A 15267-nucleotide genomic window follows, 5' to 3' on the forward strand; every position below is an offset into this window, starting at 1 on the left:
AATTGAATGAAAATTGTCATGGAAATCTACAAAAAGAAACTTTGAATTCTTGGGAATGGTGATTTTCAAAGTAAAATTGGTAGGCTTATTTAAAATATTTGGAATGAAAAACACAAACAGATAACATTTGTGAAACAAATTGGCAGAAAACTACAGCATAAGGTGTTTTTTTTTTTTTAAATAAAGCTTTAAAAGAGATTTAAAGGAGAAAAGGAAAGAGATCGAAGTCCTGAGCAAAATTTTCACCTGGTGAAGTGTCTTCAAATTTGTCACACTCATCACTACCATATTCCTCCCTGAATGTTGCCTTTCCTGCCTGCCCCTTCTCCTCGGCCTCAGCATCAGATTCATTCTCACCTCCTTCGTCTTCCGGGGAGGAATCCCGGAACCGAGGAACCCGCTGCTCTGGGTAAGGTGCTGGAGACGCCTTTGAAGACTCTAGGGACTTCTCAAGAGTTTCAGAGGGAGGCACAAATCCCCTTTTGGTCATCTTTTTTTTAAAAGGAGATTTTCTTCATTAATAAAGTAGGCTAGAGTGCCGATCGGCGAGCAAAGATAGTGTTTTGCAGTAATCACTGGTAACATAGGGAGTCACTGGGATTACAGTTAGGGATAGAGTACATGAAGGTCCCCTAGGAAAACCCTTTTTTGTTCATATCTCAAGGTTTATATCCAGTAGTCTTCATTCTTGTTGTAGAGTAAATACACACTGTGGATTATCATGACAACTGAAGATTAGTGGATACACCTTTGCTTGCGAACTCAGAGTAATTTTCTTAGGGGGCTCTAAATAATAAGTGACGGTAATTCAACAAGATTTCTTTGCATCCATTAATCTCAAGTCTTGCCAGATTATCTTGGTATCCAAAATAGATAGCATCTTGATACTCAGGGTGTTACCTTTTAATAATTTGAAAAGATATTCCACAAAGTATAAGAGATTTTAGTAATGAACTGATTACATATAACCGTGCTGGTCACATGAGCATAGGACATACCGGTACCACATAAATGAACATTTCCCATACAGGTATGGCAATCAGAAATGCTGTGACATACAATACAATTTATTTTCGGAATTTTTCAGGGACCCCTTACCTCTCCTTCTCCGATGTCTGTTGTCTGCTGAGCTATCATCTCAACGTCTCCATTCAGAATGCATTCTGCCAGGGTGTTGATGACTGGGAAATGGGACAAGATAAGGAAAACCTGGAAAAAAGAAGGAAGGAAAAGAGTGTTATTTCCACCTGAAAAAGTCATGTTTGGCTGTTTTCACTGGTCTCACTTTGTTTTAAATACCCAGCTTGTCTGACACTGTGGTTACATAATCGTAAGTTGTCTGAAAACATCAAGATTTGGTGAATGGATGGTGGTCTTTTATTTTTATCGTGCGTAACTTTCTGTACTTGAAGAAATGGAAGTACCGGTATCTCTTGCAATAACTTGCTTTTGGTGTGACCTAAGATTCTGTTCTGTCACTGTTAGACCTCTATTTTAGTACCATACTAAATGTATGAATGAAGCCATTTTCTGTAGCATGGCAGATTATGTCAAGGGTAAACTCTACGGCACACTGCAAGTTATACATATTCTATGCATGATGACACTCAATTTTTGCTGTGGTGGTTTTATTAAAGATGAGTGATCAAACTGATGTCAAAGTGTCACTTTTTGTATGTTGCAGTAATCACCTTGTTGATCTGTTTGTCTGGTACCGAATTTGCATGGTGATCACTATTTTTATTCTTGATTTGGTAAGAGAATGGTTGAAAGTTTCATTGAGGAAAGTTTGAGCAAAAGTCTCAAGTCTTTTCAGCTTCAAGGCATGGACTTCTCTCAAAAGTTGAAAAACTGTTAGCACTTACCTGAGAGAGTAGAAATAATGACACCACGGAGTTGACGTGTGGCTTCTCCTCCTGTTTTTACAAAAGAAAAATACCGCAATTATACGGTGTCGCTCAAATTTGATCAGAATTGGTACATACCAAAGATCAACAATAAGTGTTATTTCTATCTGTTCAGTGCAGGAAAATTATACGTTGATGTTATGACAATTTCTGCACAGTACAACCAGAAAAACAACAAGAAATATTTAAACCAGAAAATTAAGAATGACAAAAGTAAATAAGGTCTGAAACTTTAGGTACTGAAGGTCAACTTTGGCAACATGCATAGCAGAGAATCTTTCAACCATGGATGTACAAAAATAGACATCCATGGTTTCAGCAGATCTGTTAATATGTCACAGTTCATAAACAATGACAGGAAATGACCAATTAGCTGTTTCAGTTACTGCTACCACTCCAAAACATAATAGGTACCCTGCATACAAATAGGTTAAAGGTCAAAATCCTCTTATTCAGATGTGTGGGCTGATTCAGTTCACTGCCACCACTCCTGCACATTTGCAGGATTTCCCTTTTTCTTACCTCATTTGCACATTTTTGACACTGACGTGTTCATTTGAACAAATTCACATCTCAACCCCTACATCTACCTGTACACCAAATACTGAGACGGTAGCTTTGGCGGTATGGGAGCCTTTGTGTGTGACGGACATACATCCGCACATACATACCCACAAATATACAGACATACAGACGCCACCGACTCATCATATAAGCTCTTTTTGGTATTTATATATAAAACCAAATATGAGCTAATAAAAACAATTTATTTTAATGATAAACAGCAGGATTATGTACTATTATCACCTTCATCTACTTCTATAGGGCAATGCTATACCTAAAATGGACAGAGCGACCCGAAAACCGGAATGGTTTATGAAGTTCACACATACCGATGAATTCATAGCAAGCTGCAGAGTTTGACAAACCACCAGCATGCTTCATGTATGGAAGAATTCAAAGGGCAAAACACATGCAAAATTTGCCTCACCTTTTGATCATATTTCTTGTCTTTGGTGAGTGAGAACACATACAGTGGGACCAGCAATCTGTTCAACAGCTGGTCAGTCAGTATTTCATTCAGCGATTCTATGTTCAGTTGTAGAATGTCGTTGAGATAGTGGAGGTGATCCAGATGTTCTGCCACCAAGTCTGACAGTCGGTTTCTACTCTGGTGACTGAAGTAAATAAAATGCCACGAAACAAACATGGTAAAATAAAATGTTTTGAAATGGACTTTGATGCTGAAATAGACAAAATCCAATGAAACATGCACACTGAAGAAAACAAAAATTTTGAAACAGACATACAAAGAACTTCATAGTCTGTTAGATGTTATCAAACTGGATATCACAATGTCAGCCTATCACCTTTCATTTTTTTCCCCTGTGATTTCATTGCCATTTTTCAAACACTAAACTTTTTCAACCTGATTTTGCTTTCCTTTTGACAACTTTGCAACAACATATATAGTGCGCATTTTAAATCTATGCTGACTGTTACAGGGGAAATTTTCATATTCACACAAGGATGTGCTTTTTAAACATCTTATTCTCAAAATCAAGAAGTCCCTGCTGTAAAAAGTGAAATATCTCAACTGGCATGGCCATTTTGTCTGTTTGTCATTTGCTGACAGTCACGCACTATCAATGCTATATATCAGTATATGAGTATCTTCAAATGACTGCAAAACCTTAATTGTACGTGTAAACTTTGGCATATCGCAAGTTCCTAGTCCTCTCAACAATGAAGCATTGACATCTGCTAGTGACATTTTGCTGTTTGGATTATACTTTGTAGCAGCACAACATCGGAGCCACGTGCTGAGTACAACCTTTGGCATTCCACTATTTGAGAATCCACTTCATATAATCACTCTCTCATAATAAATATTAAAGGTAAGGTTATGTCAGTACAAAGCAAACAGGTAAGAGGGATTGTTGAAACCATGGTATAATCTGCCTGTATTAGGGTGCCTTTCTCAGTAAATATATCAGACCATACCCCCTAGGATTATGCATAAATGTGTCTGTATTCTGTAACTGTGTTCTAGAATTGAAATAAAGCAAGCAACATTCAATTTTCAAATTGGAATATGACTTACTCTGTGTCGTTTCTAACGCAACTGTCCAATTCCAGGACATGATTCCCGATGAACCACACTAGGTTGGAAAAATATGGAGCAGCGGTACGATTCCGTATGTACATCAGCATGGCTTTATCATTGACTGGAAAAATGCAAGGAATTCAGTAACCTTGGTGAATTCAGTGTACAATTGTAAGTCAAAGACAACCTGTGACCAGGCCTGGGCAATGATTTGTTGATGGTGCTAACATTGTAGTATTAATCTTGCAGCATGGGACAAACTGATATTGAAAAGATCTTTCAGTTCACAATTTTGGCAAAACCACACAAATACAAAAGACAGTAGAGACAGCAGTCATGACATATGACATGATAACAATGATTACTTATATGCATATATTAAACATATAACATTAAAATTGAAGTACATTTATGAAAGTTGCAAATTCCAATGGAGAGAGTGTGGGGAAATCACTGTGGTTCTATAAAGCAGTGAAATGCTCAGCTTATAGTATGTTTCTTGAGGTTTTTGGTGAAATAAAACTCTAAAAGCACCACTGTGTAGCTTTACCTTTGTAGACATTGAGTGTGAGGGTGCGGACTGCAATCCGTACCATGCTCTCAGGATGGTTGAAAAATTTGATGGCTTCTGTGTACAGGGCAAAATCATTGGTATGCTGGTGAAACAAGATAAAAATAACATTTTGATGTGACAAGAATAACTTACATTGTATTTGTACAATCTAGCATGACTTCACTGCAACCAGAAAACACATTGCAAAATCAAATATTGAGTTTTGTTTGGGGGCACTACAATTCTATTGTGTAAGTAAGGAATTAGACAAGATTTTTTCTTGTTTCATTGGTCATGAGTGACTGTACTGTTGTCATTTTACACACCCTAGCTGATCAGAGTAACTGAAAGTATATACTGATAGTTTTATAATGCTGCTCACGTTGAGTTTTTTGCATCCAACATGCAAATTCATAATTGGGTCTCACAGCTGCTGGTACTGTAAGTACCTGTTCCTGGCCTTTATTGCTTTTTCTTTCTGTGTCATTCGTGATAGCTGCTACATTTTTTATTGTTCATATGAAAACATTTCTGAAACATTGAGGATAACTTACCTCATTGTAAAAGAAATGTATTGTGTGTGGATTCAGTTTCAGTGACAGCGTCTTCAAGAATGAGATATAATAGGCAAGAATCTGTGGGTAAAGTAAATCAGGTGAAATGTCATGACAACATATATTGTTCACCATTTTTCAACTCTCGAAAACAAACTTCGCCATCATGCCTGCAAATTTTCTTAAAATCACTGATCGACTTGCAATACACGGCCTATATTGTGTAAATTTGATTGCAACGTGTTTCTATTACAGTAGTAATGTTATAATGTGGTGTTTTCAATACCTGCGAATTGTTTGGTTTTTATCACCGAGTAGGAAGTAAAATGCCAATTATAGTTGGTGTTAACTATAAAATAAATGAAATTATAAGGAAATGCATTTTCAATGTAGATTATAAAGTCGAGAAGTTGTTCATACTCATAGATCTGATGATTAAACAAAACAATAATCAGGTTTTGGAAATCTCCACATGAAAATGTTACTATGGAAATATATGTGAAGTTGCAATGAAATTAACAGGATGTGGCTCTGTGTACGGTAATGTAAGTTAATAACCGTGACTGGACTTGACAACTCATAATATGAATTCACCAGTCTTGTGTTCTGATTCCAATGCAATTAATTCAACTCTTTCAGACTATGCTTGATGTTGTCCAAGTTTCACCTCCCACACATAAACACAAAAGATTTGGGAACAGCCAATGATATTTCAGTGTTCTCATAAAGTGCTGTGTTGTGATTAATCTTTCCTTTTCACTTTAAAATTTTTTGGCGAATTTTCATTTCTTCAGTATGTTCTATAGAAAAGATGACACTTATGAATGCCAATGACCTATTACAAAGGATTATGGGAATGAAACTGAAAAAATGTGGTAAGAAGGGAAATATTTTCTGGTGAACAAAACTCTTGACTTTGTATTATGGGCTATGACTTACCTCCTCGTCGGAAAAATCAAATTTATGAACGATGATACAATTGACATGATTATTAGACAGAAGATAATCTGAAATAAAGAATACACACAGAATAGTGTGAGAATTGTCAATTAATTGTAGCATCCAAATGAGTTTTCAATATTTTGAATTAAAGAAATGCAAAACATGAGTTGATCTTAAATCTTGTGACGGTGAGGATAGACAAAAAAGTTGCAAAATAACAATACTTGTACCATGAAATGTACAGAAGTGAATGTTGAAGTTGTTAGATGGTTTGACATCGGTAAGTGTGTTTGATGAAACTAGATTGTGTGTGATGTGTTTTTGTGCTATGTCTGATACTGGCCTGCTACAGTTCTGTGTGTGAACCACATTCATGAAACTGATTACCTAAAAGTAAAATACTGTCTCATCTCTCTGTGTTGAACGACAAAATTTAAATCACAACGACACGATACATGTTTCTAAGTATACTTGTATTATTCGCGCTTGTAAAATGGTAACATGCGAGAACTAGTCCACATGTTGCATTTCAGGGGAGGTGGTGATGTGAATTTCAGACGTTTACTTCACCCGAAAAATGAGATATTTCACTTTGTAGAATGTGTCTGTATCAGTCGACACAACCATAGTTTAAAATGAGTTCTATCACTGCATACATATATATATTACTTCTTGCTTTCACAAAAAATGCACAATATATGACAACAGTGTTAACAGCTACATATACTACCACTTGCCTGCCTTAAATTTGGGTGTAAAAAAACTTTACCGGGTAATACATTATTCCCTGGTTAAATATTCCTGAGAATCAAATCTTTAAAGAAATATGGCCAACACCCAGGGAGATGATACAAATGTAACCATATGTAGAGAACAGCCAGACAAACTTGTTATTTTGCCAAATTAATATTGCCCATGGGTTTAGTCACAACCGATTTACAAGAACTGTATGAATGTAACATCATATCCTGTCACATTCTCAGAAATTTTCTCCACAAGTCACTTCATAGCATATTTTACTGCCAGTACAATTTCCTGCACTAAAATTTAACAGCCACATCCAATCATCCTTGTGATTTGCACAATCATACAGTCAGTTGATAAGTATTTTTTTTAAGATTATGCAATTTTCCTCGTGAGGCACATAGATTGAATAGTTGATTTCTTTCCTTATTTGGAATTTTGACAGATCACAAGACAACCGTGTTGATAGGAAATCAATGCATCTATTGCAATGTGCGCACAAAAAGTGGTAGATAGATATGTGAAAAAACAATGCATGCAACTCAGCTTGTCCTGTCTACACTGAATCAAGAGAATCCCCTAAGATGTCAGGAAATTTGACATATTTTACACATTCAGGCATACGGTTAATTATTTTAAGAAATTTCTAAATTGACACAACAGAGTTCTGCAATGTCATTAGAGGACACTTTGACGCATCTACAGCATGTATTGTATTGGAATTCAACCTGACAATATAAATGGCACAGGACACTTATTAAACCTTTTCTTTGGCTTTTCAGGCACTGACGCTAATTACTCTTCAATTCAATTAATAGAGTCTTTTCAATAATTTAATGTTCTTCCTGCAACCATCACCCATCAGAGTCAATTTTAATGTTTTATTAACAAATGATAAGTGTTGAGTATATTTAATCTCCCATAGTCCCGCGCAGTTACTGTTCACACTTTTACAGATAAAATGCATTAGCTTTCTCCCATGGGAGTTTCAATTCAGTTCCGAGTGGAATTTACTCTAAATTCTGTGATTTTTTCCCCCGGATATTGTAAGTCTTATGAGCTGCAACTAGCTTCACTTTATTTTATTTGTTTTGGTAGGTCATCCATTCACCGCCAACCAAATTGAGAAGCATTCTGTAAATTTTCAATCTGAATATAATATCTCATTCACTATTTTCTTATCTTGAACAAAATGTGTTCATTTTCTGCTGAGACCTTGAAGCTTAAAGGAAATTTCACATTGAAAGCTTGCGGTATTTTTAGAAAATATCACTAATGTCTTTCACTTGACACCCCTGGAGACTGCACTGGGAACACCATCAATGAATGAAAACATGGCCATCTTTTGTCAAAAGAAGTCACAATGGTTGTTGATGTCAAAAGATTTTTTTTCAACTCAAGAGCATTGGCATATTTGATGAGAAAGGGGTGAAATATTGACATAACAAATGTAATGTATTAATCCAAGACTTGATTCATACAACCAAGGCCACAATATGAACAATAACAAAACTGACATACACCGGTGATAGAAAATATCAAGTGTAAAATAAATAAATTAGGGTATAATGTGCCCCAGGGACAGATGTTCGGAATCTCAATTGTTTACAATTCGTTTCTGATCTACCGCTTGTTGGGGCTTATTTTAAAGCTCTTGAAATTTCAAAGATTTTCACCATCTTAGATTTTCTAAATATTGCAAATTTACTTTTCCTCATAGCGTTAATACAGGGATGGTGGCCATTTTGAATTTCAAATATCAGTAAATGTTGGGTAAATTGTTTCTCTAGTATAAAGCTTCACACAGTGACCCCCGATTTTTATTCTTGATTTGGTAAGGAAATGGTTAAAAGTTTCACTGACGAAAGTTTGAGAAAAAGTTTAAGTATTTCACTTTTGACATTCACATGGAACTTGGAGTCAATCTTTACAGACACTCCAATTTCTATGATATTTTTCTGGTCTGCTTCTAGTGAAGACTCCTTTTGAACTCTGGAGTAAATGAAGTTTTCACTGTCTTGTCTTTTTTGAAGATAAACTTCCCCATAAATTTCCCCACAGAGCTAACACAGTGTACAATTGCCATTTTGAATTTCAAATATCATGTGAGGAAATTGAAGGGAAATTTTTTCTCTAATCCCATGGAGAGCCCTGCTTTTAATTCTTGATTATATGAAAGAGCAAAATTTGAAATTTCGAAAATTTAAAAACTTGATGTTTTGAGGGTCACTGTCTTTCCTATGGAGGGACTGTGGAGGGGTGCACTACCTTAATGCATATTCCAGAAGCCTTTCATCCACAGAGCAAGCATAAAAGCATATTGAAAATCAAGTTCAACTTACAAAGTGACGTTTCATTTCTAATGTTTTCAAACAATATGTTCAGTGTTTGCAGGACTTGTACGCAGACGTATCGACCTGTCCTCTGCCGTAGTATCCGCAGGAAAAAGGCAAGCATATTCTTCTCAAGGAAGAAGCTGAAATACAGAGAGAGAAATCAGAGACGCATCAAGGCCGGACACATTTTTAAAGAATTTTGACACTCTTGTAAGATGAGAAAAATGACATTTTGGGAGGAGTGTTTAACCATTTATTTGAAAACGGCCACATAATATAGTGTTGTTGTGAATTATGAAAACTCGATAAAGTTGAAATAGACCTCATGAATAAAAGTCACCATTGCAGTACATGATATAAGGCACGCCTTTGAATTTCCTTTTTTGTATGAATCCTGTTTGAGGTCTTCCTTGGATAGACACAAGGTCAGCAATCCAACATTGACCTTATTTGGACAGTTCAATGTCATGGTCAAAGTTGTGAAACGGAAGTGAAGGGTGCAGGATACAAAACAATGATACAGACTTTTAGAACAATGAATTTCTACCCTCCAACAAGGATAGAGGAAGATACATGTACTGTGAGAGCTAACAAATCAATGATGACATATGATCAGTGGACTTTGTCACTATGCCTTACGCTTACGCCCCCTTGTATAATCTTTTACCTTTAAGCTTTTTTTGCGACTGAATTCCTGAAGCCTCTAAGCGGTTAAACTCCGCTTTCCTGTATATAGGATTATCCACCCAATTTAAGAACATGGCTTTGTAGGTGTACACCACATATTACTTAGATTCAGCCAGCGTGCGGCATTGCGACATTTGACGCAATTTTTTTTTTTTGTCCCGATAAAATAACCGTTGTGGGTCACCATGACGCAATCTGAGTAGGCCATATTTTAGTGGTATTGAATTTTTAGACAGTGCCTCCTGGACAGAAAACTACGGCTAACAATAAAATGTTGTAAGATGTTGAAACAGTTTACCCTCCTTCCTACAAAGTTGCAATGTATTGAAACAGTTTACTCTCCTTTCTACAAAGTTACAAATTCCCTGGTACGTAAAACAAACATTGTTGCTGTTCGATACTACAATACATCACGGACGCACAACGTCCATGAATACACTGAGGCTTGGTTCTGCATAGGTGAGTGCCGCGTACCGGTCGTCCTTGAGTTCAAGTTTTACCTACATTGCTTGCATCAAAATTTGGCCTGCAGCTACTCAGTTTGATAGTAAAAACCATAATTTCTAAGGAAACTTTCACAAACAGAGTCATTGTACAAGTGAAAAGGAGAAAAACTGAGGTTTTCTGAAAGGTCAAATCTGGGTCATTTCACGTGATGTCATGAATGAAGACCCTTTAAGTACACAATTATGGTTCAAAAGAAAACCACCTAGGGAGGGCCAATAGGTACAATCTTATGTTAAAAAGAATTTCTTGGTGCCTTCCAATTAAATGGCATTTAGCTTGACTGTCAGTTTTAAATTCTACTTTATTAAGAGTCATGGCAAGGGAAATTGTCAACAGTACTTGCAGTAAGCATATTCATTTTCAAATCTTCACATTTGAGAGCTGCAATTTTGCATGGTAACTTAACATCAAAGCAACAATTCAAAAGTAGAGCTATTAAAATTGTCCATTTGGCATATTTCAAACCGCTATAACTTATACAAGAAATGGTGTGATTCTGAATGATTTTAATATTTCTGCAGATTCCACCAGTTTAATGATATAATAGTGAACATCACTAGACATTTCTTGATGATATCAAAAAAAAATTAAAATATTTCTGGGCTTAAAAGTGTTATCATAATCTTTGAAACAATGATTACTCTAAAACATTGGGAAATTAAATGAACAATATCAATATTGTGTATTGTTTTACAGGATTTGGGTTTGGCCAAACCATTTTGTCTCAAGAAAAATACTTATGCTTAAGATGCTATTGAGCCTGCTTGATCACAACTATGACACAACACCAGGGCCTTAAACACCACAATAATTGTATCTACATTGCCACTATGCTACCCAATGCTCTCTTCTGCATGGAAAATTTTTATCTGTGTGGCTCACAAAATTTTCATCATAACTTTTTTTAAAAATAGCGCCAATGGCACTTGATCACACTGGCACATTGTGAAACTACTCATAATTAATGAGGTACAATATGTGGCGTCATGCGGTGTCCCATCATACCATATATGAAGGGTGTAGCACTTGTGGTTACTGAGTTATGGACAAATATGTATATTTCAGGTCAAATGTCACTGAGGTCATGTGACATTTTGTCAAAAAAATTGAATTGCTAAGTCATCCCTATATACCAAAAATCAGACCTAACTCTATTGGCTCGCTCAAAATTAGATATGCACATAATTAATGAGGTACAATATGTGGCGTCATAAGGTGTCCCATCATACCATATATGAAGGGTGTAGCACTTGTGGTTACTGAGTTATGGACAAATATGTATATTTGAGGTCAAAGGTCACCGAGGTCACGGGAGATTTTGTCAAAATATTTTATATATCTGCGTGAACGGAGGGACATGACCCAATCTATAAGGCCCTGGACTTCATCCATGGGGACTAAAAACTGTGTCACTGAATCCTTTTTGCAATATGAATATGATGACAAACTAAATTTTTATTTTACTTGGCCTTATACATGGGATTCTATAGACAGCTGACTTATACATGGTAGTCTATGGTGGTGTAAACTAAAAAGTCCTCTAACATGGCCACATGGCAAATCGACGTGTATCTGTATGGGGTAGGGTACTATCCTTGTGCAAAGTTTGAAAGAAATTGACCCGGGCATGTCTGAGATATCTGCGTGAACAGACGGACGGATGCACACACGGACGCAGGCACGCACACACGGACATGACCAAACCTATAAGTCCCCCCGGACGGTGTCCGTGGAGACTAATTAGACAGACCACGAAGTCAATGAGCAACATACAGCTGAAAGACTATTTTTCACATTGCGATTTTAAGCCCATTTTTATGAGAAAAGGGACATGTATATGTATATGGAGAAAACAGCAGAAGACATATTTGTAAATTGTTTGTTAAGTGACAATCATATATGCATCTCTTGAAATTTTGTGGTTATAAGGTACTGTGCTCTCGCTCGCGCTCGTAACTTTCGTAATCACGACAAAAAATGTAAATTTACGAAAAAAATACACGCCCAATCGGCCATTTACGAACAATTTTGTTATTTTTTGAAGCCTGATTTTCGGTCAAGATTATGAATATTCCGGGGAAATACTGTCATAATCTCGTCTTCGAAAACTACTCTGCCCCTATCATCGGCGCATCGACGATGGTAATAGCTTTGGACTTTGACCTGTGCTAACATGAGCATGCGTGAAAGGTTTCAAGATCCCCGGGTCGTGTACTCTCATGCTGGTATGTCATGCATTACGGTAGTTTCGAGATACCCAAACACTCACATGCTGTCAACTTTCCGAATGGACGCGGGTGAAGCGGATCGAGGAAGCGTGCAGTTACAAATGCTTCAGATACATGAGATAGATAGCATCCTCAGCTGGTGCTGGGAAAGTAAGTTTGGCATAAAAACGGCACCTGATATGAAAAAATTGGAAACAATGAAACCGCCGAGAAGAGATAAAGACAGCTAGTCAGCCGAAAGACAAGTGTTTATCTGTACATGGAGATGGAAACGAGCCGGAAATCTTAGCCGGAAAATCAGTTGTCATAGCAGTGTTCTCCCCAGGATCAAGCCAAAGCGTAGCGGCTAATTTGCATAATCATTTGCATATCATTAATTTATATTTGCATATGGATATAAGCTTGCACATGCACCCAAGCATTCATGTACACTCACAACAAAATGCAATGGTAACACACAAGTATGCAATTTGAACATCATGGAAACTCTTTATTACATAAATAATCATCACAGTATAGTACAATTGCAATTAAAATAGAAGATTCAAACAGTAACACAAGTTTAGATTGAAAGCAAGAAATGGTTCGTCTGATTGGAGTTTCATTAATACATATATTGCTAATAAAATTGTCAAAAATTGCCAACAAAGAGGAAAATTCATAAGTTTAAGCTTTACACAATTCAAATGTATTTGAGTTTTATATCATTTTTGAACGACAAACACCGCGAATAATGTTTCATCACGGGGATCAATTTCAACCAGCCGCCGCCCCCCCCCCCCCCCCCCCCCCCCCCCCGCGTATATCACTGCCACTGAACATCGTCGTTCGATTCTTGATTTTAAAAATACCACCAAGATGATCACAAAACATGAACTAAGTACGACTAGAATCACTCGAAAATCAGGTGTAAAATCTTTCAGAGAACGTGTCAGAGTGGAACCACACGCGACGCCAGGATCAATGTCAACACGTAACACGTCGGCCAACATGGCCGCCGCCATATTGGAATTTATGCAATGTGAACTCGATCGCGATCGTGATCGTACTCGGACAAAAAAAAAGATCATCGTTGTAAAATCATAATCAACCTCACTTGTCAACTGCTTCTTTTGTTTCTTTTGCGGTCCATTTCGTTGATCAAAGCATGGGAATGTGATCAAAGGCCCCACTAGTGCTACACCGCCTAACTCTGTGAATACTTGTCCAGTTGTCCTCGAGCCGTCCAGGACGATGTATACCGACTAAAGTTTTTTGTTGGTCGTAATAGTCGTTGTAGAATGAAAACTTGTGAACAACCCAGCCGATTCTTCTATTGTTTTAACGTTCCTCTCAACACTTACGGACAACTTATCGGACGCATACCGTACTTCACACCTTCCACTCTTTCACCAGGTTGAAAGTTGCAGTGAGCGCTAATGTGTAGACAATGCATGCAACAGCTGGTAGCTACGCAGAGCGCTAGCGTGTGAACTAAAGGATGGCGGGAATATTTTAAAGCGTAGCGGGGAGAATCAAAGCGTAGCGGGGAGAGGCGAAAGCGTAGCGGGACCGCTACGCTAAAATGGCCTGGGGAGAACACTGCATAGATTTGTCATTTGACGATCGGCAGATTGAATTTTTTTCAGTGAACTTGCCAATTTTAATAGGTTTCCTTCAAAATATTTTACAAGAAACTGTCTCAGCAAATGTTATGAATACTGATAGATTTCTTTGATGATCCAAAGACAAAGCTGTGCACAGTCCCAAGACGAAACCGTGACGTTTATCCAGACAAAAAATAAATGACGATCATCTGCAGCGTTTTAAAAGTATAACTGTCTCTAAGAAAACATTAGCAGGATCTCCAGTCTCAGTTCGCGTACTTAAATTTGCTGTTATAATGAGACAAAATTTGTGCGAAACCACAGACTGCAAAATGTTCTGATCAGTGGTTGTTTGATAGAATTTTAGAGATGAACATGGCATAATGACTGCAGCTACCAAGAGGCACCACCTAACACCTATGAATGACATGCATACTTTCAAAGTAACAGAGTTTTCCAAATATGAAAAACAGGGGAGAGATTTTCTAGCATCTAAAACTTGTGCAAACACTGATAATATTAATGACCACTTCATATATTAATATATATAATCATCAACCACTGACTACACACACAAAGGGAGTTACGATTTGTGTCACAATATACTTGAAAATGTTATGTTGTGTAATAAAGATCGATTAATTGAATAACATTCATGGGCCGGTTGACCAAAATGACACACTTTATTGAAACAAGGAAGAAATTTCAATGTTAGAAGCACTCATGACCCATGATGTAATTGTGTTATTTAATGGGTCTTTTCAAAATGTGTATCAAAATATGAGTGTTCATTGTCAAAAAAAACTAAAAAGGGATTTTTCACTTTCCTTTGTCAATAATGAAATCATTCATCATTTCTATCCCCTTAACATCATTTATTGAGTACCAGAAGTGCTTGTTGAAAATTGGTGGGCTCAGCATTACATAATTTGTGCTTACTAATTTATTTTGAACCAAATTCGTAAATTTACTAACAATTTCGAAAGGCCAGGGAGAGCACAGAGTATAACAGTAGTGTAAGAATAATGAGGTTAGAATAAGTTAGTAAAGCTAAGTTGACAGTAATTAAGATTACAAATTATACACTAAGCTGAGGAAATCTGAATGAAATAAATG

At 36.8% G+C, this 15267-nt stretch overlaps 1 protein-coding gene across 2 annotated transcripts in view; it reads right to left on the reverse strand.

Moving 5' to 3' along the window:
* LOC139151630 (protein CLEC16A-like) overlaps positions 1-15267 on the reverse strand; it is a 31686-nt gene that overhangs the window by 12249 nt on the left and 4170 nt on the right. The window contains exons 3-11 of one of the 2 annotated variants that reach the window (XM_070724556.1): positions 9150-9283; positions 6061-6128; positions 5122-5202; positions 4565-4670; positions 4012-4135; positions 2899-3085; positions 1866-1916; positions 1099-1209; positions 247-490 (exon numbers count right to left, since the gene is read on the reverse strand). In XM_070724556.1, the coding sequence (XP_070580657.1) occupies positions 247-490; positions 1099-1209; positions 1866-1916; positions 2899-3085; positions 4012-4135; positions 4565-4670; positions 5122-5202; positions 6061-6128; positions 9150-9283 (1106 nt within the window). The remainder of the gene's footprint in view (positions 1-246; positions 491-1098; positions 1210-1865; positions 1917-2898; positions 3086-4011; positions 4136-4564; positions 4671-5121; positions 5203-6060; positions 6129-9149; positions 9284-15267) is intronic. The other variant, XM_070724557.1, reaches the window with a different exon arrangement.

The sequence above is a fragment of the Ptychodera flava genome, chromosome 15, assembly GCF_041260155.1.
Source record: "Ptychodera flava strain L36383 chromosome 15, AS_Pfla_20210202, whole genome shotgun sequence".
NCBI lineage: Eukaryota > Metazoa > Hemichordata > Enteropneusta > Ptychoderidae > Ptychodera > Ptychodera flava.